Source organism: Budorcas taxicolor, chromosome 8 (genome assembly GCF_023091745.1).
Source record: "Budorcas taxicolor isolate Tak-1 chromosome 8, Takin1.1, whole genome shotgun sequence".
NCBI classification, from domain to species: domain Eukaryota; kingdom Metazoa; phylum Chordata; class Mammalia; order Artiodactyla; family Bovidae; genus Budorcas; species Budorcas taxicolor.
In genome coordinates this window covers 73,250,358-73,272,794 of record NC_068917.1, presented here as the reverse complement: position 1 = coordinate 73,272,794, position 22,437 = coordinate 73,250,358, and the positions used below count along the sequence as shown (strand labels likewise).

The 22,437-nt window shown below is 45.4% G+C and overlaps 1 protein-coding gene and 1 non-coding gene across 2 annotated transcripts in view; one reads left to right on the top strand and one right to left on the bottom strand.

Moving 5' to 3' along the window:
- Positions 1–22,437, top strand: part of LOXL2 (lysyl oxidase like 2) — a 114,536-nt gene that overhangs the window by 24,450 nt on the left and 67,649 nt on the right. Inside the window, exons 2-3 of the mRNA XM_052644744.1 lie at positions 8,202–8,626; positions 17,605–17,780. Of these exons, the coding sequence (XP_052500704.1) occupies positions 8,272–8,626; positions 17,605–17,780 (531 nt within the window). The 5' untranslated portion in view covers positions 8,202–8,271. The remainder of the gene's footprint in view (positions 1–8,201; positions 8,627–17,604; positions 17,781–22,437) is intronic.
- LOC128052898 (small nucleolar RNA SNORA2/SNORA34 family) lies at positions 20,793–20,928 on the bottom strand. The gene has a single exon (XR_008199858.1). It is a non-coding gene; the product is annotated as a small nucleolar RNA SNORA2/SNORA34 family (small nucleolar RNA).

Here is a 22,437-nt window from a genome sequence, read left to right as displayed (position 1 = left end):
GAGCAATTTCTCTTTCACTTTTCACTTTCATGCATTGGAGAAGGAAATGGCAACCCACTCCAGTATTCCTGCCTGGAGAATCCCAGGGACGGAGGAGCCTGGTGTGCTGCCGTCTATGGGGTCGCACAGAGTCGGACATGACTGACGCGACTTAGCAGCAGCAACAGGTGCCAGGCACCATGGTAGGTCCCGGGGCCAGTGAGACCCCCACCTATCACCAACAGCGCCGCCTCCGTGTGAGCGATTTGAGCAGAGAGGGGGATATCCGCCCCCAGGGCTCCTGGTACAGCCTGGGCAACCGCAAACTGACCAGTCCTGATTCGCCAGCGGAGGCTGCTGAGCCCCCAGCACTGCTGCAGCAGGGCCGGAAGCTAAGGCCGCAGAGTCAGCCTGTGGTCTCCGTTCGGGACCCTGGTCACCTGAAACGCCCCCATGGGGTCACGTGTGCCGGTCACCCTGGACCACATGCTGTCACCTCCTGGACTCGAGGACTCCCTCCCCCAGGGGCCCCAGGCGCTAGGAGGGGAGGGGACCCGGGGTGCAGAGCGCAGAGGCTGGAGGATGAAGGGCTACTAGCCCTGGCCACTTGTCTGCTTTGAGACTCCAGTTCCCATCCCCGCACCTGGGGATGCCCGGTGGGTCCCGGTTCTAAACTGGGTCATCAGCCTGCCAACAACCTTGTCACTGGACTTACACTGCAGCCGGGACCACAAGCAGGGGGACCACCCTGAACAGATTCCCTTATAGGCCACCCTCACCCCCAGTAGCTGGGGACTCCCCCAAGAAGGGGCTAAACCCCAGTTCAAGTAAAGAACGGAAAATGGCACCCGGGAGCAGCAGGTAAGGCCTCTGGTCTGCAGAGGATGGCAGAATGGAGCCCAACACAGGGCAGAGGGAGGGCTGCGGCGGTAGCCTTGGGGCATTTTGCTCTCCATCCTCCCAAGCTCTTCTTTCAACTTTGGCAGTGTTTTCCTCCTGTGGGTTGGATGGATACCAACGTGAAAAATGAATTTTGCAAAGTAGTAAGGAAAAGACATACAACAGAAAAGGGAATTTTAAAAAGACATGTAGAGATAATTTCCAGGAAAAAAAAAAAGAAATACAAGTGGACAATAAAACCTGAAGAAAAAAAGGTCAGGCTCACTAGTAAAAGAAATGCTGGTTAAACCAGAATACCTTTTTCCTCCCTGCTTATCAGATGGAGAAAGTTTTGAAAGCATGGTCATAGCTGGAATTTTGAGATTGTGGGGAAACCTACCTACTGCAAGCTGAGTGTACCCTAGCAGTCTTTCTGGAGGCAGTTAATATTGTTTTGCAGAAGAGTTCCCTTTTTACCAGCACTTTGACCTAGCAATTTTGCTTTTAGGGATTTATCCCAAGATTGTGGGAAGTTTTAGCTACAAGGATATTGATTTCAATGATATGAATAGCAGTAAAATATTTACTGGGAAGATTATTCACTCTTATGGCACATCCATAATACTGAATGTAAAAGGCATTGTAAATCTTGTAAAAGTCAGTGAGGCATAGTATTTGCAGTAGACTGGTAAATGTGAAAAGCAGTTTACAAAGCAGTATGTAGAAAATTCTTCGAAGTTTTAAGAGGAAATATATATTTGCAGATGGAGAAGGAAATGGCAACCCACTCCAGTATTCTTGCCTGGAAAATCCCATGGACAGAGGAGCCTGGGGTCTACAGTCCATGGGGTTGCAGAGAGTTGGACACAGCTCAGCAACTGAGCACACACAGCACATAGATGTACAGAAAAAAGGCTGGAAGGGGCAGACACAACTGTGCTGATAATAATTCTCTCCAGTGCAAATTCTTTTCCACTTTTTACTTGTTTGCCTTCTCCAGATTTTTATTACCAGCTTGTATAACTTTCGCAATAAGGAAGTGAAAAAAAAAAAAAGAAAGAAAGAAAAAATTAAAGCTATTTTTAAAAGAAAAGAGAAGCATCTGGGTCTAATTTTTCACAATCCCCCAGAGTAGGGAGTAGGAGAAGGCCCCAAAAAAGGAGCAACAAATTCAGGAGCACTTTTCAAAGAAAGAATTAGGAGTTGAACCCTGGCCATTTCCACAGATTGGAGACTCTGTGAATATGGGTGGACAAGTTTATAGAAAGGCAAATCCGAAGATTACAATTTCTTAAAAAAAATTGCAGACCACAAATTTTTTCCATTTCTTTTTGAGATATGAATAGACAAGCTGCAAGCCTCTGTAGCTCTTGTGTGGGAGGAAGCTCAGGGGATGGTACAAGTGTTGGACTTGGGGCCATGGAGCAGAGAGATGAAGGACACAGGTCACCCTTCTGGCCCTTGTTCAGAGCCTGCCTTGTCACTTAACCAACAGTGCAAACTGAGGCAACTTGCCAAAACTCTCTGAGCCTTGATAATAATGGTGTTCACTCCATTAAGTGAATTAATACAGCAGAATGTTGAGAGGCATGCATTTAAACATTTAATTGTGTGTACAACCTCAGATAGGCAGATGATACCACTCTAATGGCAGAAAGCTAACAGAAACTAAAGAACCTTTTGATGAGAGTGAAAGAAGAGAGTGAAAAAGCTGGCTTAAAACTCAACATTTTTATTCAGTATGGAGTATCTTAGTTCCCTGACCAGGGATCGAACCAGTGCACCCTGCGATGGAAGTGGGGTCCAGGGAATTCCCAGTGACACATACATTTTAAACCCCATGAGACATTATTATTTTACACAGTTGATCTTCATTCAGATTTACCTACACAGCCTCCCCTTCCATTTCCTTTATTCTGCATCTAGGATGGTTGGGCCTGTGCTCTGAGGAACTCCCTTTAGTATTTCCATCTCGTGGATTCTCTGAAGACACAGTCTCACCACTTCTGTGAAAACCTTTATCCTCTCCAAGCAGTACAGGATTCTAGGTTGACTTATTTTTTTCAACCCTCTGATAATGTCATGTGATTATCTTCTTTGTTTTCCTGTTTATTGGTGAGAGTCCAGCTGTTAACCTTATTGTTGCTCCTTTGAAGATAACCCTTTTATACTCCAGCTGCTTGTTAGCGTTTCTCTTTGTCTTGGATTTTCCATGGTCTGATTTTGATGTGCCCCAGGATGGTTTTCTTTGTAAACTATACTTCCTGGGCTTGATAGCTTTCATCAGCTTCATATAATTCTTGACAACTATCTTCTCAAATATTTCTCCCAGACGCCCTTTGTCTCCTCTTTTGAAATTCCAATTATACGGATGTTAGATCTTTCTAACATGGAAAACATACTGCTACTGCTAAGTCGCTTCAGTCGTGTCCAACTCTGTGCGACCCCATAGATGGCAGCCCACCAGGCTCCTCCATCCCTGGGATTCTCCAGGCAAGAACACTGGAGTGGGTTGCCATTTCCTTCTCCAATGCATAACCCTGTCCTAATTTCTAGAGTTTAGCTCTTTAAGAAGCCCTATCTGAAAGTCTGGGGTTGTTTAACAGGACTGTTCCTCCTTGGCAGGCTCTGAACCCCAGTGTCTGTGCCCTTAGTCCTGGGAGGATGCCTGAAGTTTTACTTAACTTCCCAGCCTGTTGGCCACTGCCTTGTAATTGGCAAGTGGCTTAAGGGGAAAAGCAGACACAAGTGTCAGGTTCACCTCGCTGTGCTTTTCATCTCTTGGATTCTTGGCTTCTTGAGTCCTTGCTGCCTCGATAGCTTTCTAGTGACTTCAAATACATGCTTTTTGCATTTCATCTACCTTTTCCAGTTGTTCCTTGGCAGGAAACGTTATCTGTTACAAGCTAGTCTGCTGCAGCCAGAAACACAGGGTACTGTGTGGAAATGACAGAGATGTCTTCTGCCCCTGGGACTTGAGCAGGCGGTAGAGTCTGACATGACAATGTGGTAAAGCACAAGCAGGATCCTATTTTAAAGGGAATCCGAGAAGACACTGATTCTGATTAGGAACATCTGGGAAGGATGTTGAAGAACAGGGAGGATTGTGACATACACTTTTTAGAGGGAAGGGTGGGAATGGATGGAGCACATTGATTGAGGTGGAAAAACTTAAGGCAGTCTAGGCTGGTATAATCAGATGGGTGACACGTGAAGGGCTGGAGTGAGGGCAAGGAGAGAAGCATCATTGGAATACTGAAGTCAGGAATGTTGGTATGATCATGGCATCCGGTCCCATCACTTAATGGCAAATAGATGGGGAACCAGAGGAAACAGTGGCTAACTTCATTTTTTTGGCTCCAAAATCACTGCAGATGGTGACTGCAACCATAGAATTAAAAGATGCTTACTCCTTGGAAGGAAAGTTATGACCAATCTAGACAGCATATTAAAAAGCAGAGATATTGCTTTGCCAACAAAGGTCCATCTGGTCAAGGCTATGGTTTTTCCAGTAGTCATGTATGGATGTGAGAGTTGGACTATAAAGAAAGCTGAGTGCAGAAGAATCGATGCTTTTGAACTGTGATGGTGGAGAAGACTCTTGAGAGTCCCATGGACTGCAAGGAGATCCAACCAGTCCATACTAAAGGAGATCAGTCCTGGGTGTTCATTGGAAGGACTGATGTTGAAGCTGAAACTCCAATACTTTGGCCACCTGATGTGAAGAGCTGACTCATTTGCAAAGACCCTGATGCTGGGAAAGATTGAGGGCAGGAGGAGAAGGGGACAACAGAGGATGAGATGGTTGGATGGCATCACCAACTCAATGGACATGAGTTTGTCCCGGAGTTGGTGATGGACAAGGAGGCCTAGCGTGCTGCAGTTCATGGGGTCGCAAAGAGTCGGACACGACTGAGTGACTGAACTGACTGACTGAAAGGCATCTGTGTCCCAGGAGGAAATGGACAGCTTTTATATGTGATTGTGGATTGTTGATGTTTTGGTACTTGGGGTTGATTACTTCTGGTTTTGCCTGCATGAACTGAGCAACTCTGGTGAAGTCTAATAAGAAAAGTCCTCTCTCTCTGGTTCCTGATTTCCTCCCTTGTAGAATAAGAATCCCCATCGTTTCACCCAGCACCTCAAGGTTCTAGTGAGGCATAGATGAACTCGTGGATGGCAGCATGCTGGGACGGGAATGAAGTGTGGGTGGGGAGATGAGGCATCCTCTCAGAGCCTCATACTAGCCTGTCAGCCTGTGGTTGCAAGTGGCCATTACAGGAACCCCACAACTTTCTAGCCTTGTCTGTGAGTCACAGGATGAGGACGCTGGACCTCCAGTGAACCAGAGGGCCTCCCAAGTCCTTGGTCCTGACTGTCTGCCAAGCCCTGACGTCTCCACCCTGGCGCGCACGACAGGACCAGGCCACCCCAACAAACATGGAACTATCTCTCTCCAAGTTATATCATCCCCCTGGGCTGCTCTTGGGAAGTTATCTGGTCTTCCCTTGATGGTGATGTGCCATGAACCGAGAAATATGATTGGCCCTAACCTGGTTAATGGCTTTCCGAGTGGTGCAGTAGTAAAGAATCTCCTGCAATGCAGGAGACAAGAGATGTGGATTCGATCCCTGGGCCAAGACGGTTTCTTGGAGGAGGAAATGGCAACCTGTTCCAGTATTCTTGTCTGGGAAATTCCACGATGGAGGAACCTGGCAGGCTACAGTCCATGGGGTCACAGAGTCGGACACAACTGAGCATGCACACAACCTGTTCGACTGATAATGTATGATGCTCCCCTGTAGCTTTTACCTGCTGGTCCTGGTTTCCTTTGGGAACCCTATCTTCCAACTCTACTTCCTCTTCCATGAAAGAAAGTACCTGTGGTCCTTTAAAACTGTCTTCCTATCTCTCTGAATTAAGGAAGGATCAAGGTACATGAGCTAAGGCTTTATTTTCTGCTCTAGGATCTCATTTTGGAATTAGAAGCAGGCTCCACCTGGGTATGGTGACCACAATCTTAAAAATACAAAAATTAAAAATGTTTATTCAGCACATGCTCCTCTAAAGCTTATTATGTGCCATTCAGTCAATTCTCATAACAATTCTAGAAGCTAGATACAATTATTATTCCCATTTTATAGATAAGGAACATTGATAAGCACAGAGAGGGTAAGTATTTTGCCCAATGTCACACAGCTAGTTGGGATCAGAAAGATGATCAGCCAAACTGCTTGGCTCCAGAATCCGTGCTCCCCTCAACTCTGCTGTCCTATCCTCCCTTGCCGCCTGATGACGGGCCACTCAACCTTTCTTTCTCCTGTTCACCACAAAGGCCTTTATGTCTGCCCTCTGTGTACAGAGCAGGCTGCACTCAGTCCCCAGCAACCCTCAGGGATGCAAACTTAAAAACGGACGGAATTGTTGCCTAGGCCTCCTTGGCTTCCCCCAGGGCAGGAGAGGTGCCTCAGGACTGCTCTCTGGGGCTATACTTCAGTTAGAACTAAAGTTCAGTTAGAACTTCAGTTACACTGTGTTAGAACTGTTTAAGGAGTTTTGCCTCCTATCTCCTCATTCAGTGACCTCAACCACCTTGAGATCCAGAATATAAAACATGATGAGATCTGGGGGTTGTGTGGGCAGCATATCGGGGTGTCTGGACGCCTGGAGCCATAGGAGGGTTCAGATATGTGCAGAGGGTACAGCATCCCGTGAACAAGTGGAGGCGGAGACTCGATGTCTTGTAGTGTTATCTCAGCACCCGGAAGAGGCTGCTTCTATTCAGGGCAGCTAACATCCAGAGGGAGAAGGCTGCCTTACCTGGGAGTCCCCCCGAGCCCTCTTCACAGACACTCTCACGTCTTCATTTTTCCAGCCACTCAGTCCCTGGGAGCAAATCACCTTTTCATTCCATAGACACATCCTTGAACCTATCATGCTTACTCTGGAGGAGCCAAAGAAGGAGGAGATACAAGTCCTGCCCTTAAGCAGTTTGTAGGCTCTTTGGGCATATGAAGGTGTCTGGGGATAGGGGTGAGGAGAAGGTCTAGATAACAAGCCCTGTTGGAAGGAAGATCCTGGGGGGCTGCTTCAGTAGGAGTGCTGCCCCCAAGAAGGCGAGCTCTGAGCTGGGCCCCAGAAAGCGAGATGCACAGAGGTGAGGAGGGGGAAGAGGGCTGAAGATCCTATGCCTCGCTTCAGCCTGCTTCCCTCCCTCTTCACCCTCCCTGTGCCCAGGAGGCAGATCCGCAGAGACTCCGCCAAGAGACAAGCTTGTCTTCAGCAGCTTGGGTTTGACCACTGGGGAGCATCAGAAGGAGATTAGAAGCCCGAGGACAGTGAAGTCAAGAACTTGTTCCCCTTGCCCCTGTTGCTATGATTTGGCTCTGAGACCCTTCACTGAAGCCTCAGCTCCAACAGCCACCTTCTGGGTTTAGCTATGCTCTCCACTGCCCCCAAGACTGGCAGTGATAACAGCCACCCCTTCTGGCCAGCTTGGTTATTACATGGTCCTTTGAACTCTGTCCACATCTCTGTCTAGGGTCTTTTTTTCTCTTTTGTCAATTTTTATTGGAGTATAATTGATTTACAATGTTGTGTTAGTTTCAGGGGTACAGCGAAGTGAATCAGTTATACATAAATATACGTCCACTTTTCTTAGATTCTATTCCCATATAGATCATTACAGAGTATTGAATAGAGTTCCCTGTGCTATACAATAAGTCCTTATTAGTTATCTGTTATATATATATAATATCTATACATATATATGTATGTGTATAATATGTCAATCCCAATCTCCCAATTTATTCCTGTTCTTCCTTCCCCCTTGGTAACCATTCGTTTGTTTTCTACATCTGTGACTGTATTTCTGTTTTGTAAGTAGGTTTATTTGTACCACTTTTTTAAGATTCTACGTATAAGCGATATCATATAATATTTGTCTTTCTCTGTCAGATTTACTTCACTCAGTATGATCATCTCTAGCTCCATCCATGTTGCCACAAATGGCATTATTTCATTCTTTTTTATGGCTGAGTAATATTTCATTGTGATATCACCTCTTTTTTAATCAATTCCTGTAAATATTCTTTTTAAAAACTCACCTCAAATGAAGTCTGAGTGTGCTCTGTTTCCTGCCAGAAGCTGTGCTGATAAAAAGCATTTCAGAGATCTTGGAGGGTGGAGGGCAAAGAGGCAGGACTTCCTAGACCTGCCTGGCTGAAGCGCAATGGGAGGAGAGAAGGTGGAATCTAGAATGAGCTTTCAATCCTAAGCGAAGGAGAATGAAATCACTGGCCGTTTCCTAGACGTCTGTAACCCGAACCTCTCCCCTCTTCCAGGAAACTCCTGCCCGTTGGTCCTGAGCGCCAAGTGCCAGCCTGCATTTGGTCCCCCAGCCCCAGGACAGGGATGGAGCGGCGCGGCAGCTCCTGCCTCTGCCGCTGTCTGACCCTGCTCACCCTCCTGCCCGCACTAAGCCTGGCGCAGTACGAGAGCTGGCCCCACTACCCCGAGTACTTCCAGGAGCCTGCCCCCGAGTACCACCGGCCTCAGGTGCCCTCCGATGTGGTCAAGATCCAGCTGCGCCTGGCGGGCCAGAAGCGGAAGCACAGCGAGGGCCGGGTGGAGGTGTACTACGACGGCCAGTGGGGCACCGTGTGTGATGACGACTTCACCATCCACGCCGCACACGTCGTCTGCCGGGAGCTGGGCTACATGGAGGCCAAGTCCTGGACCGCCAGTTCCTCCTACGGCAAAGGGGAAGGTAAACCGCTCTGCACTGGGGAACTGAGTTCTGGGGTCCACGGGAGAGAGCGGCAACAGGCTTCCAGGGAGGTCGCCTCATAAACGAAGCTGCGGTTACCGTCAAGTAGGAATCCCTGATAATACTCCATCTGGGCAGCCTGCGTGTCTATGCTGGAAGGCGGGAATGCAGGGGCGTGGGGGAGGGGGACAGTGACCCTTCCCCAAGTCCTGCTTTGCCCACGACTTTCCTGGTTTGGGGCTTCCCTGGTGGCTCAGATGGTAAAGAATCTGCCTGAGAGGCAGGAGACCCAGATTCCATTCCTGGATCAGGAAGGTCCCCTGGAGAAGGAAATGGCAGCCCACTCCAGTATTCTCCCCCGGGAAATTCCACGGACAGAGGAGCCTGGTGGACCATAGTCCATGGGGTGGCAAACAGAGGGACATGACTGAGTGACTTTCACTTTTACTTTCCTGGCTTAAGGGCACAAAAGTTTGGCAGCCTGGTCCTGAGCCAACTAGGCTGGGAAGTGACCCTAGGTAGTGACCAAGGTCCGTCTGTGGTTATCTCTCAAGCCTTGTGCACTCCCTGGGGTTGCATCAGCCAGGGGCACACGGTGCCTTTCTCCTAACCATCCCCTCAAAAGAGCCTGTTGCTCTTTGTCACAAGGGCTGCCCATAGGCTAGCATCCCTGACTCTACCACCCTCCTGAAGGGATAGAGTATTAGCATGAAGGGCTTTTAGTATTAGCATGCTGGGCTTGGCCAGGATGAGAACAGAGTTGCTCTCTGTTTTCCATTTTGTGGGTTTTTTTTTTTTTTCTTAATATTTATTTATTTATTTGCCTGTGCCAGGTCTTGGTTGCGGCAGGTAGGATCTTTAGTTGGCAGCATTCAAACTCTTAGTTGTAGCTTGTGGGGTTTAGTTCCCTGACCAGCAGTTGAACTCAGTCCCCCTGCACTGAGAGCCAGAAGGCTTACTTAGCCACTGGACCACCAGGGAAGTGTCAGGTTTTTCACTTTGATTGGCTTCTTTCCACTCATGATAAGGTCAGTAAATACACTGAAAAAAAATGGGGGGAGATAATTTTGAGGGAGGACAGGTGGTGGAGCCCAGAACCTGGGGCTCCATCCTGTATTGACTGAACTAACTGCAGGCTTTACAGGAAGATGCTTATCCTCCTTGGATAACTAGGAAGTTGGGCTAAGAACTCTTGAAACTGTCATAGTCTGTGGTCCTAAGTGGGAAAGTAGATAAGGACCAAAGGCATTATTTAAAAATAAAATCTCGGGATTTCCCTGGTGGTCCAGTGGTTAAGAATCCGCCATGCAATGCAAGGGAAGCAGGTTTGATCCCTGGTTGGGGAACTAAGATCCTACATTCCACTGAGCAACAAAGCTGATGCCCTATACCTACTGAGCCCACACATCGCAATGAAAGATCTCACACAATGCAATGAAGATTCTGAGTGCCTCAACTAAGACCCAATGCAACCAAGTAAATAAATAAATATTAAAGATAAAATCAAATCTCCAGGGACTTCCCTGGTGATGTAGTGGTTAGGACTCCATGCTCCCAATGCGGAGGCATGGGTTCCATGTCTGGTCAAGGAACTAATATCCTGCATGCTACATGGTGCAGCCAAAAAATAAATAAAATCTCCAGGTAGAGGACCCCTCCTAGCTGGAGGTTAGTAAAGCAAAGCACCTTGTCCACTTGGCTGAGCGGCTGCCCAGGTGTTAGCATGGCTGCTGGACTCAAGCAGAGGTCCCCAAACTCTTGTTGGGTAAATTGGTAAAAAGTGAAAGTCGATCAGTCATATACGACTCTTTGCGACCCTGTGGACCGTGGCCCACCAGGCTCCGCTGTCCATGGATTTCTCCAGGCAAGAATACTGGAATAGGTTGCCAATTCCTACTCCAGGGGATCTTCCAGACCCAGGGATCAAACCTGGGTCTCCTGCTTTGCAGGAAGATTCTTTATCTTCTGAGCCACCAGCCACACTGATGGCATTAGACTCTTCCAGGGAGCTGACCCCCCATATTCTGGGTTAAAGTCTAGATGGAGTCTTGGACTCTGTGACTTTTGAATGTGCTTGAACGTGTAGCCAAGTTTGGGAGTCCCTGAAATTGATCACTGTTCTAGTCCCTCCTAACCCTGGCTTTCAGTTATTCTAGAAATTCTAGGAGAGAGGAAATCTCATCTCATACATGTTTCACTTCTGTGTCATTAAATATGACCTTTTGGGATAACTGGATCAAGAGACTGCAGTTAGTGTAAACTGTTCTCTAAAGCTGATTCTGCATTCCTTACTGTGTTTCAAGAAAAAGCAGCAAAGATGTATTTGCACCTTTTTGGCGTTGCTGTTTAGTTGCTAAGTCATGTCTGACTCTTTTTCGACCCCATGGACTGTCATGCTAGGCTTTTAAAACTCATTTCCTGTATTCTTTACAAAAACTCTGGAAAACTTCTCCATCCTTTCACATCTCTCTTTTTTTTCTGCTTGCTGAGTGATCTAGAGATAACATCAGATTTATGTTTTCTATTCCAGGCTCTCTAAGCCTGATTATTTTATAACACATATTTTTCAATGACTTTGGGGTTCTTCTAGTGGCATCTTTATTTTCTTTCTACCTAAACTTAAAATTTACCTGTCATCAGGTAAGATGGGCATAATTTTTTCCCCCATCCCCCACTCACCTGCTCAGGAGCAGGTATGGGGTAGCTAGAGAAGTGAGTTAGCATGGCTCAGACTTTGCCATCCAAGGATGATGAATGGAGAAGTTCACAGGAGTAGAGGGAATTTTCAAGGGAATGATTAAAATCAAGGTCCATGGAGTCCAGGTTGAGTAGTAACAAGGTACTCCAGAAAGCCATTGAAGGACTGGGGAAAGCTGGTAGGATCAACAGATTGCGAGCTGAGATTGCAGTAGTAGAAGGAATGTGCTAGAAAGGTGGGCTCATGGATGCAGATACACACTAGAAGTCTTGAAATGGAGATTGGGGAAGGGGTGAGATAGTTTGTAATTCAAGGTCTAAGCTATGACCATGGGATACTAGCTGATGTAGGATGAGGAGAGTCATTGGAGAGAGAAGGTGTCAAACTAAGAGTACTGAAGGGTCCTCTCTGGGGATATTGAGACCATCAAGACTTAGGAAAGAATAGGTATCAAAGAGAGGAAGGGAGAAAGAGATGCTAAAAATTTTTTTAACTGTCCTGTCTCTAGGACTTTAAGCATTATCCTGTCTATGTAAAGTGGTAGTTGGTTTATCCCAAGAGACCCTTTAGATATAAAATATATTTGAACCTCATCAGCATCAGTTTAGGATTTTTAACATTGGGTGCATGGTGAACATTCAGTCAATATTAATTAATCATGATTCAGTTTGATTTGGAAGTCAGTTTTGCTCACCATTATACCACCAATGCTGATTCAGTTTGATTTTGAAAAATATTAAAAACAGTTGGCAAGGGACTTCTGTGGCAGTCCAGTGGTTGGGGCTTTGTGCTTCCAGTGCAGGGGGTACAGATTTGATCTCTAGTTGGGGAACTAAGATCCCACATGCTGTGCAATGTGGCCAAAACAAAACAGAAAATAGTTGGCAAGGAGTACTTGACATAGTGACCCATGCCCTGGGATGCGCTCTGATGGCGTTTAGACAGCTCTTTGGATGAATCAGAAACACTGTAGGTGAACTTCTCAAGTTCAGGCTGTAGTAATGAAGCCAGGGAGAGCACCAGAGATATTCCAGGTTTCCAGCTCAGCCTGTCTAATAGATCTTTTCTTCCAAAGCATCTCTGAGCTTGGAGACCTCATGGGCCTTTAGAGAGTTCTGGAGGGGACAGCTGCCCCATTTCTCACTCTCTGGATGGAATCACAGCCTCCTGAACCTCAGATGTTTGCTCTCCTTTGCGTGTCTTCAGATCTGAGGTTTAATGTAATCCCCCCTCACTGCGTCATTCTTCAGATCAGAGTGATGAAGCCAGCAGATGACTGCAATGCGGCCCTGAAGCACCTAGCTTGAAGCATCTCCATTGCCCCGACAGCCAGGGGAATGCTGGACTTCAAATAGAATTATATTTATGATCTTTTCTCTCCAAATGATCTGTTAACTGGTTGGTATATCTCTTCTCCTTTCATCAGGAGAAGCATCTTCTTAGGGTAAATGAGTGGAAGGAGTAAATTGAAAATTTTCTTCTGATTATCTGGCATTTTAAAAAATTAATTAATTAATTAGACCACATTGGGTCTTAGTTGCAACACACAGAATCTTCGTTGTATCATGAGGGGTCTTTTGTTGCGGCACACAGACTCTCTAGTTTTGGTATGTGGGCTCATTAGTTGTGAGCCATGGGCTCAGTTGCCCTGTAGTGTGTGAGATCTTAGTTCTCCTATCAGGGATCAAACCCACATCCCCTGCATTGCAGGCAGATTCTTAACCCCTGGAGCACCAGGGAAGTCCACGACTGGCATTTTACGTCCACAGTTTGGGCCCCATCTGTGTCCATATGGCACTTTCCTAGCAGCTCTCAGATGGCATGTACTGAACTGTTCCCAAACCACCGGGCATTCCAGCAGCAGAACTGGAGTTGGTTGCTTTGGAATCAGAACAATTTAGTTGTTAGGCATTGAGCACACACCAGGGAAAAAAATGTCATGAAATTAGGCCAAATTAGTTTACCTGGCATGGTGATGTCATCTTGGGCCACGTAGAAATGAACATTCCCACTGTCTAAGAAGGTAACTGGTGGGATTGTGTAGAAGGTAGACTTACTGGGGATGAGTCGAAGCTTCTTAAGAAAGCAGCTCTTTGGGGTGATAGTTAGCATTAATGCTCCAGGGTGCTAATTTCAAATGAAAGTGAAAGTCACTCAGTTGCGTCAACTCTTTGCAACCCCATGGACTGTAGTCCGCCAGGCTCGTCTGTCCATGGGATTCTCCAGGTAAGAATACTGAAGTGGGTTGCCTTTTCCTTCTCCAGGAGATCTTCTGGACCCAGGGATCAAACCTGGGTCTCCTGCACCGCAGGCAGATTCTTTACCTTCTGAGCCAACAGGGTGCTAATTTCAAATGCTCCTTATCAAAAAATGAAACACGCCCTGGGGCATCTGTTTTGCAGCTCCTACTGGTACTTTTAGCTAAATGTTGTCCTATTTTCCATCCCCTTAGTCAGGGTGGTTTCTCTCTCTGTTTCTTTTCACCGTCTCTGTCCACTCAGCAGATTTTCAGAAGACTGTTCCATAGAAGAGGCCCCGCTTCAAACGTGGAGGGTCTTTTCCATTGCTAGTACTTAGCAAGACAAACAGTGGTTTGTTGTTGAAACAGCAATCGATTAGGGAGCATGTGTTTCAGTGGAGCTTGATGGCTTGGAAACGAAGCCAAATTGAGAAAGTAGTTGGAAAACCTCAGCCCAGATGTTTTCAATAAGCCTTTTGTTTCCCCTCAATGCATCTGAGGTTCTCTCGTTTGAGCCCTGAGCTGCCATCTGTCATAGCAGACGCATTTCATTTGGGGCCTCAAAGTCCAGAGGCTGACCCGAGGTTCCCTCTGACCTTGAAGAACCTCAGATTTTCCTTGGTTTTCTCATCTTTACAATGGGAGTGTTTTTATCTGCTTTTTCATTGCAGCGTGGAAGCAGCAGAATTCCTTTTTTTCTGACTTACTGGGAGGAGGAAGGAGAAAGGGAAGGTGTACACATACTAGGCGCATTCATAATCTAATTGAATCTCCATGGCGACCTGTTTGTTAGTATCATTGTTTTCACTTGAGGAATGGGCTTGGTGAAGTAGTTGACCTAGTCACATGGTAACCATGCCAGAGGCAGAGGGAATTTGTTTTTTGTTTTGTTTTTGTGGCTGTACCACATCATGCGGGGTGTTTATTTCCTGACCAGGAATGGAACCCATGCCCTCTTCCCTGGAAGTGCGGAGTCAACCTTTGGACTACCAGGGAAGTCCTGATGCAGAGAGAATTGGAACCTAGGTTTTCTGACTCCACTCTACTGTAGAGTCCTTCTGGAGTCATGAGAAAAAAGAGAATTTTGATTCTGTTTTCTTTCATTGTGTAGTGATGCTTATAAAAATCACTACTTGAAACCACTCTAGCACTTAAATTTTTTTTTTATTTTAATGGTGGTAAAGTACATATAACATAAAAGGTGCCATCTTAACCATTTCTTAGGGTACAGTTCAGTACTGTTAAGTACATTCATGGCGTTGTGGACCCACTTTTCGTCTTGCAGAATTAAAACTCTATACCCATTAAATAACCACTCCTCAACACCCCCTAACCCAACCCGTGGTAAACACCATTCTACTCTCTCTCTGTGATTTTGACAACTCTCAGTACCTTATATCAGAGAAGGCAATGGCACCCCACTCCAGTACTCTTGCCAGGAAAATCCCGTGGATGGAGGAGCCTGGAAGGCTGTAGTCCATGGGGTCGCTGAGGGTCAGACACAACTGAATGACTTCACTTTTACTTTCACTTTTCACTTTCATGCATTGGAGAAGGAAATGGCAACCCACTCCAGTGTTCTTGCCTGGAGAATCCCAGGGATGGGGCAGCCTGGTGGGCTGCCATCTATGGGGTCACACAGAGTTGGACACGACTGAAGCGACTTAGCAGCAGCAGTACCTTATATATATGGAATCATACAGTATTTGCCTTCTCCCGACTGATTTATTTCACCTAATATAAGGAATTCAAGGTTCATCCATGTTGTCGCAAGTGACAGAATGCCTTTCCTTTTTAAGGCCGAGTAATATTCCAGTGTACAGTTTGTCAGCAGACACTTAGGTTGCTTCTACATTTGGGCTGCTGTGAAAGATGTTGTGATGTACATGGGTGTGCAAATATCTCTTTTCTGCCTTCCTTTCAATTCTTTTGAATATATATATTCCCAGAAGTGGGAATTGCTAGATATATGGTAATTCTATTTTTAATTTGAGGAACCACCCTGTGTTCCTGTAAGGGCTGCATCAGTCTGATAGGGATAAGGTAAGATAATCAAATAGTTTAAAAATCCCACTAAGAGCTCATAGATAGAAAGGGAACTTTGGAAGACCCCTGTAAGTTAATGATCACTCAAGAAAGCAGATTTGCTTAGCAACAAAACTGTGCAATAGAAGCATGAGCCAGCCCTCAAGACAATAAAACAATGGCAGAAAAATGAAACCTGCATCCTGCCATTGGGGTCAATAAGTTAATGATCCCTAGGTCATGCTCCTCTGTGCACACTAAAAACAAAAATATAGGAGACGGAAGACATTCCGAAATAAAAGACACGCATTATACTGAAACCTGACATGGTTTACCATATTTTAGCTTATGCTACTACCTTTTTGCTAGTTAACATAGTACCATGATAGATTGGGCCACAATGAGACAAAAATCTCCCCCACTTGATGTGGAAGAGGAGCTGATGATAGAAGCCTGACATCTACTCAAGAATGAGGAAGAAGGTGGTCTTCTCCCATCCCCATTTTTCCTTTGACTATAAAAATGTAGCCTGTCCAGCTCTTGGGTCATTGCTCCGTTGCCTGCCTGCTTGTGTCTCTCACAAGCATCTGATATTAGTTAGTTTTTTGTTTTTTTTTTGAGGGAGGCAGGCACACAGTCCAGCATGCTGAATCTGGATCTTAGTTCCCCACCCAGGGATCAAACCTGTGCCCCCTGCAGTGGGAGGTAGAGTCTTAACCACTGGATCACCAAAGAATCCTATATTTTTAAATCTGTCTCTTACCTATCACTTTGCCTCTCACTGAATTCTTTCTGCACCAACATGCAAAGAACCTGAGCTCCTCTGTTTCAATGTTACATTTCTGCCAACAGTTCACAAGGGTTCCAGTTTCTCCACATTCTTGTCAACACTTGTTATTTTCTGTTTTAGTTTTTGTTTTGGCAGTAGCCATCCTAGCGGGTGTGAGATTGTGTCTCGTTGTGGCTAACCCTCTAGCATTTTGCACTTGGAATTCCCTACTTGCTATAAGTCAGGTAAATATGCACAGGAGGTGAGCAGAGACCCACTAGGGACTCCCAGACAGATTGCCTGGCTACAAACCAGCCCTGCCTTCGCCTGACTTCTGAAACATGAGGAGGAGGCTCTGTGCTTGCTGGACCATCTCTGAATCAGTGGATGGGAAACATCAGGAAGTAGGAGGAGCCCTGAAAGCACCAGGATTTTGGGTTTAGGGAGATGACCTCACATTGTGAGTTGCCTTCTCTGAGCATAACTAATACCATCACCATCATCATCACTGTTTTAAAAACAGTGTTTTATTTTTGGCTGCTCTGGGTCTTCCTTGGTGCCCATGGGCTTTCTCTGGTTGTGAAGAGTAGGGGCTACTCTCTAGTTGTGGTTTGCCAGCTCAGTAGTTGTGGCACACGAGCTTAGTTGCCCCATGGCCTGTGGGATCTTCCTAGACCAGGAATTGAACCGGTGTCCCTGCATTGGCAGACGGATTCTCAACTTCTAGACCACCAGGGAAATTCATCATTACCATTTTTTTAAGTAACTCTGGACTAACAATAAACGAGGCATATGTCATGTATTATCTCTAATCTGCACATGGCCCTGCCATTCAAGTGTCATTATTATCCCCACTTTACCAATGAGAAAAGGAAGCTTTGACTAGGGTTATAGAGCTAAGTGGCTGAGTCGGAATTAGTATCAAACAGCTTAGGGTCCAAAGTCCCTGTTCTTTCCATTATACCTTGTTACTTCGGGTTTAAATCTGATTTCTACTCCAATCATTTTCAATCCACCACATCCCTATATCACATCCCTCTGCCAGGGGAATCCAGGAGGGTCTTGAACTGTATGAAGTATTTCAACACACTGAAAACCAATTGATGACCCCACATAGCTGCCAAAATTAGGGAAAATTCCTGTTTTTGTGTACATCATTGGTGCCCAAATGAGCCCAAAGACTGAGCCTAAAGACTCAGACCTACTCTGATGTGGATCTTGGCTTCTCTCTTCTCTGCTTCCTTCAGGGCCCATCTGGTTGGACAATGTCTACTGCACCGGCGGCGAGGCAACCCTTGCAGCCTGTTCCTCCAATGGCTGGGGTGTCACCGACTGTAAGCACACGGAAGATGTGGGTGTGGTGTGCAGTGAGAAAAGAATTCCTGGGTTCAAGTTTGACAATTCGCTGATCAACAACATAGAGGCAAGTCATGTGCTTTTTGTTTTTTTCAACTGAAGCATAGTTGACTTACTGTGTTGTGTTAGTTTCTGCTGTATGGCAAAGTGATTATTTTATATATATATATATATACAACACACACATATATATATTCTTTTTCATACTCTTTTCCATTATAGTTTGTCATAGGATGAATATAATTCCCTGTCTATGTAATAAAATCTTTTTAAAAATTTTATTTATTTTTTAAATTAAATTATAAGCAATTTAATTTAAATTGCTTCACCATTTTGTGTTGATTTCTGCCATACAGCAATGTGAATCAGTTACAATTAAGTACATATATTCCTTCCCTCTGAGCCTGCCTCCGCTCCCCCCATCCCACCCCTCTAGGTCATCACAGAGTGCCAAGCTGGGCTGCATGTTACACAATGTGGCCTTGTTGTTTATCTATCCCAAGTGTAATAGTTTGCATTTGATAATCCCAGCCTCCCATTCCATCCCTCCCCCACCCTCCCCTCCCTTGGCAACCACAAATCTGTGAGTCTGTTTCTGTTTCAGAGACAGATTCATTTTTGCGTCATATTTTACATTCCACATATAGGTGATATCATATGGTGTTTCTCTTTCTGATAAGTTCATGTGCTCTTGATGACTCTTTCAGGTGAATGTCTCCCTTCTTCCATTTAACTCACTTTTCACCTATGATTCTAAGAAGTGTGTGTGATCACTTGGAGGGGAGGGGACCTAAACTCATCATTTGGTGCCAGGGCATTTGAGGAAGCATTTCTGAAGAAAGGGATGCCATCAGAAACAGAGAACAGCTTAGACAAAGACACAGAGGCATAGAGTTCTCTGTGAACTGGGCCTAAGCAGGTCAATACCACTCAAGACTGTGGATCCTGAATCTGGAAATAGTGTGAAATGAAGGTAGAAAGGTGGTCACGGGAAGACTGTGCTCTGTTCAGGAGCTTGCCCTTTGGGCTAGGGAAATGAATCAGCTAGCAACTGCAGTGTAACAGATTACCTCCCTGCTCCTTATATTTTGCAGCTTCAGACAACAATCATGGATTATCTCGAATAGTTTCTAAGGGTCAGGAAGCCAGGAGTGGTCAGCCAGTTGATTTTTCTCAGAACATCTCGTGAGTTTGCAGTCATGTTGTCAACTAGGACTGGGGACTCTGCTCCCAAGGTGACTCCGGTGGTTGTTGGCAGGCCTTAGCTTCCTCTGGCTGTCAGCTGGAGCCCTCTGGTCCTCTCCATACAATTGCCCTATAGGCTGCTTGAACATCCTTAAGATATGGTGGTTGTCTTTCTTGAGAGTGAATGACTCAAAAGAGAAAGAGAGAGAGAGGACAAAACATGGACGCCATGTCTTTCATAACCTCATCTCAGAAGTGATGGTCCACCATTTCTGCTGTATTTTATTGGTCATTCACACCAACAGTATGCCTTGTGGGTGGAGATTACCCAAAGATATGACTCCAGAAAGTAGAGGTCATTGGGGATCATATTGGATGGAGGCTGGCTGTCACAGGACAATTGTCCTCTAACTAGCAGGGGATCAGAATCACTTTTAAAATGCACTGGAACCTCACATCAGACCTCCTAAGTGAGGGTCTCCCACTAAGAGAACAGCTTGTTTTTTTTTAACTCTCTCAGATGATTCTGATGCTGCCAGCCCAAGTCAACATTTGGAGATGGCAAAAGAGCCTGTGATCCTTCTTCTATATTTATGGCTAAATTTCAGATTTATCTTTTTTCCAAGTGCTCCAGCCAAAGAATAGAATGAACAAACATTTAATGCTCTCCTCTATGTGGGGCTTAGGGCAGGAGGAGGAGGCAGCCAAGACTCCTTCCTCAAGGAACGTGCTGGATGTCACCCCCAAGGCACCACGGGATCGTCTATGAATCCAGGACAAGGAGCCTTTTCTGTGCTGTAGTTTCCAGCTGGCCCCAGACTAATGCAGAAGAGAGTTGATTCTTGAAATTGCCCTATTTGGGCTTCAGAGGAAGTTCTCCGCAGACTGTGGTCTTTACATTTTCCTCCCATGACTCACTCTGCCCCACTCTTTCTCGTATGCTCTGAGAGTGCACTGAGATGCTGGGAACTGGTCCAAACCTGCATGACAGTGTGGAAAAGGATTTCCAGCCTTCTCTCAGCCGGCAGCTTTGGGGCCACTTCTGGTTGACAGTCTTCAAATGCTGCTGTTTTATTTGGGATAACCAGAAGAGATGGTTACAGAGTTGATGTTGTGTATCTAGTGTTTTGGTTCCTGATGATAATCTTGCTTTATCATGAAGGTTATAATTTGGAAGGTGGGCTTATCCAACCCAGTTTCATACTTTTCATCACCACTCTTTATATAACTTCATATGAAGTAAGTAGCCACCCCCTCATATAATGCATCTCATCTTTCCAATGAGATTGGAAGCTCCCGAAGGCAGGGGTCCATCTAGTTTACCATTGTATCCAATAAAAATAATGCTAGGTACCTATAATTTTCTTCTCAGAAATGAAAACCAACATTATCCTTTTAAGTGAAGAATTCATCATTGTTGTTTAGTCACTGAGTTGTGTCTGACTCTTTTGCGACCCCATGGACTGTAGACCACCAGGCTCCTCTGTCCATGGGATTTCCCAGGCATGGATACTAGACTGAGTTGCCATTTCCTTCTCCAGGAGATTAAAACTGTCTCCTGCTTGGCAGGCAGATTCTTCACCACTGAGCCACCTGGGAAGGCAGGTGAAGAAGATCCTAGGATAAAATATCAAGCTAAATAGCAATGAGAAATTCACAGAAGCAAATCATTCCTTCATAGTATCACCTTGCCTAATAGGACTATGAATTTATGTGTGACAATTTTTTGGGGGGGTCTACAGCATTTTCTGTGGTTTTTTTTTTTTTGGTAGTAATTAGATTTAGCAATATTATAATTCTAATGAGCAAGTTAAATCAGGGATCTCTGAATTTTGGAATCCCAATATTAATCAACTACAAATAAGTATTAGCCCATATCTATCATCAGTGACTGAAATGTTTCTTTCTAATGAGTTGACCATTCCATTATGAAAGTTCTGAAGTGGCCAACAGATCATAGGTAGAGATTTCTTCAGGCTTCTGCTTGAAACAATCACTTTAGCAAACTGCTGGCCTTGATTCAAGATCAAATGTGTGACATCTTTAATGGGCTTTTGTTCATCCTACATCCTTGGGATAATCCACTTGGATTGTCAAACGAAGATCTAGGCTTCCAGGCATGAGAAAGTCACTGCTAGCATGAATCAAATGTGGATAGGCCAAAATGCCAGTGGATTTTGGGCTGGAAAAATGAGAAGACTCATCTGCCACTAGGGGAAAAAAAAAAAGTAATGAAAAAGAACTCTGTGAAGGGCACTTCAACAGAGAAGTGTTTATGAAATTACTTCTAGGATCCAATTTTAATGCTTAGCCTTTAAAGGGGAAATAAGGGATTTCCCTGGTGGTCCAGTGGCTAAGACTCCATGCTCGCAATGCAGGAGGCCCGGGTTCAACCCTTGGTCAGGGAACTACATCCCATATGTCACAACTGAGAGTTCACATGCCACAGCTAAGGATCCTGCATGCTGCAATGAAGATCAAAGATAGACTCAGCCCAATAAATAAATATTTTTTAAAATAAAGAGGAAATAAGATGGGTCACAGAGAAACTAAAACCTTCATTGTCTGGCAAAGGCAGAGAAATGACGGGGGAAAAAATATTTTAGAGAGAACTTTCTTGTTGTGGAAGGGCTGAGAGTCCATGATAGGAAAGCTTAGCACCTACCTCTGTTCTGGACGTTTATTTGTTGGGGGTCTGCTGTGTACACATCACAGTCTGGGACACCACTGGGGTAAGTAAATGTGACCCTTGTTCTCAAGCCCTTATAACCCTAGAAGACAAGATGCATGTCTTGGGGAAAGTTGGAAGATCATTCCAGGGCAAGTAACCTATATCCTAAGTGAGTTTACAGTAACTCAGAGAGGGTTAGCTTGGAGGAGTCTGGTTTCAAGGGCTAGATGACTTCCACAGCCTCTAAACTTTGCATTCTCCAAGAAGACCTCCCTCTTGCTGTCATATGAATCAGATTGGTTACCAGGGGCCAAACTAGGAGCTTTCCTGTCTAGCCAGGGATGCTGTGAAAATTTTCAGTTGATGAGCAGTCCACTGTAACCTCTTCCCTTTGGTATCTGCTTAAAGTAGGTCAGGAATGGGCCTAGATCTCAGGGTGTCTGACCAGAACCTCGGAGAGCTGCCAGAAAATTCTTCTATCCAGGACTTTGTGGCTAAGCTTATGCTTATGGGCAGTGTTGGCCTGATGAGTAGGGAGCCACCCAGGCTACCTACAAGGAATATTTGTGGGATGTGACAAGTTTCTCCGAAATACCTCATATAATAGCTGTGTCAGTAGCTGAAGTCATGGAATCACTCCTCTTGGCTAGAGAAATGTCTCCTGTTAGATGTGTGTGGACCAGGGAAGTTTTGTTGTTGTTCAGTTGCTAAGTTGTTTCTGACTCTTTGTGATCCTATGGACTACAGCATGTCAGCCCTCCCTGACTTTCACTGTCTCCCGGAGCTTGCCTAAGTTCATGTCTATTGAGTTGGTGATGCTGTCTAACCACTTCATCCTCTGCTGTCCCTTCTCCTTTTGCTTTCAATG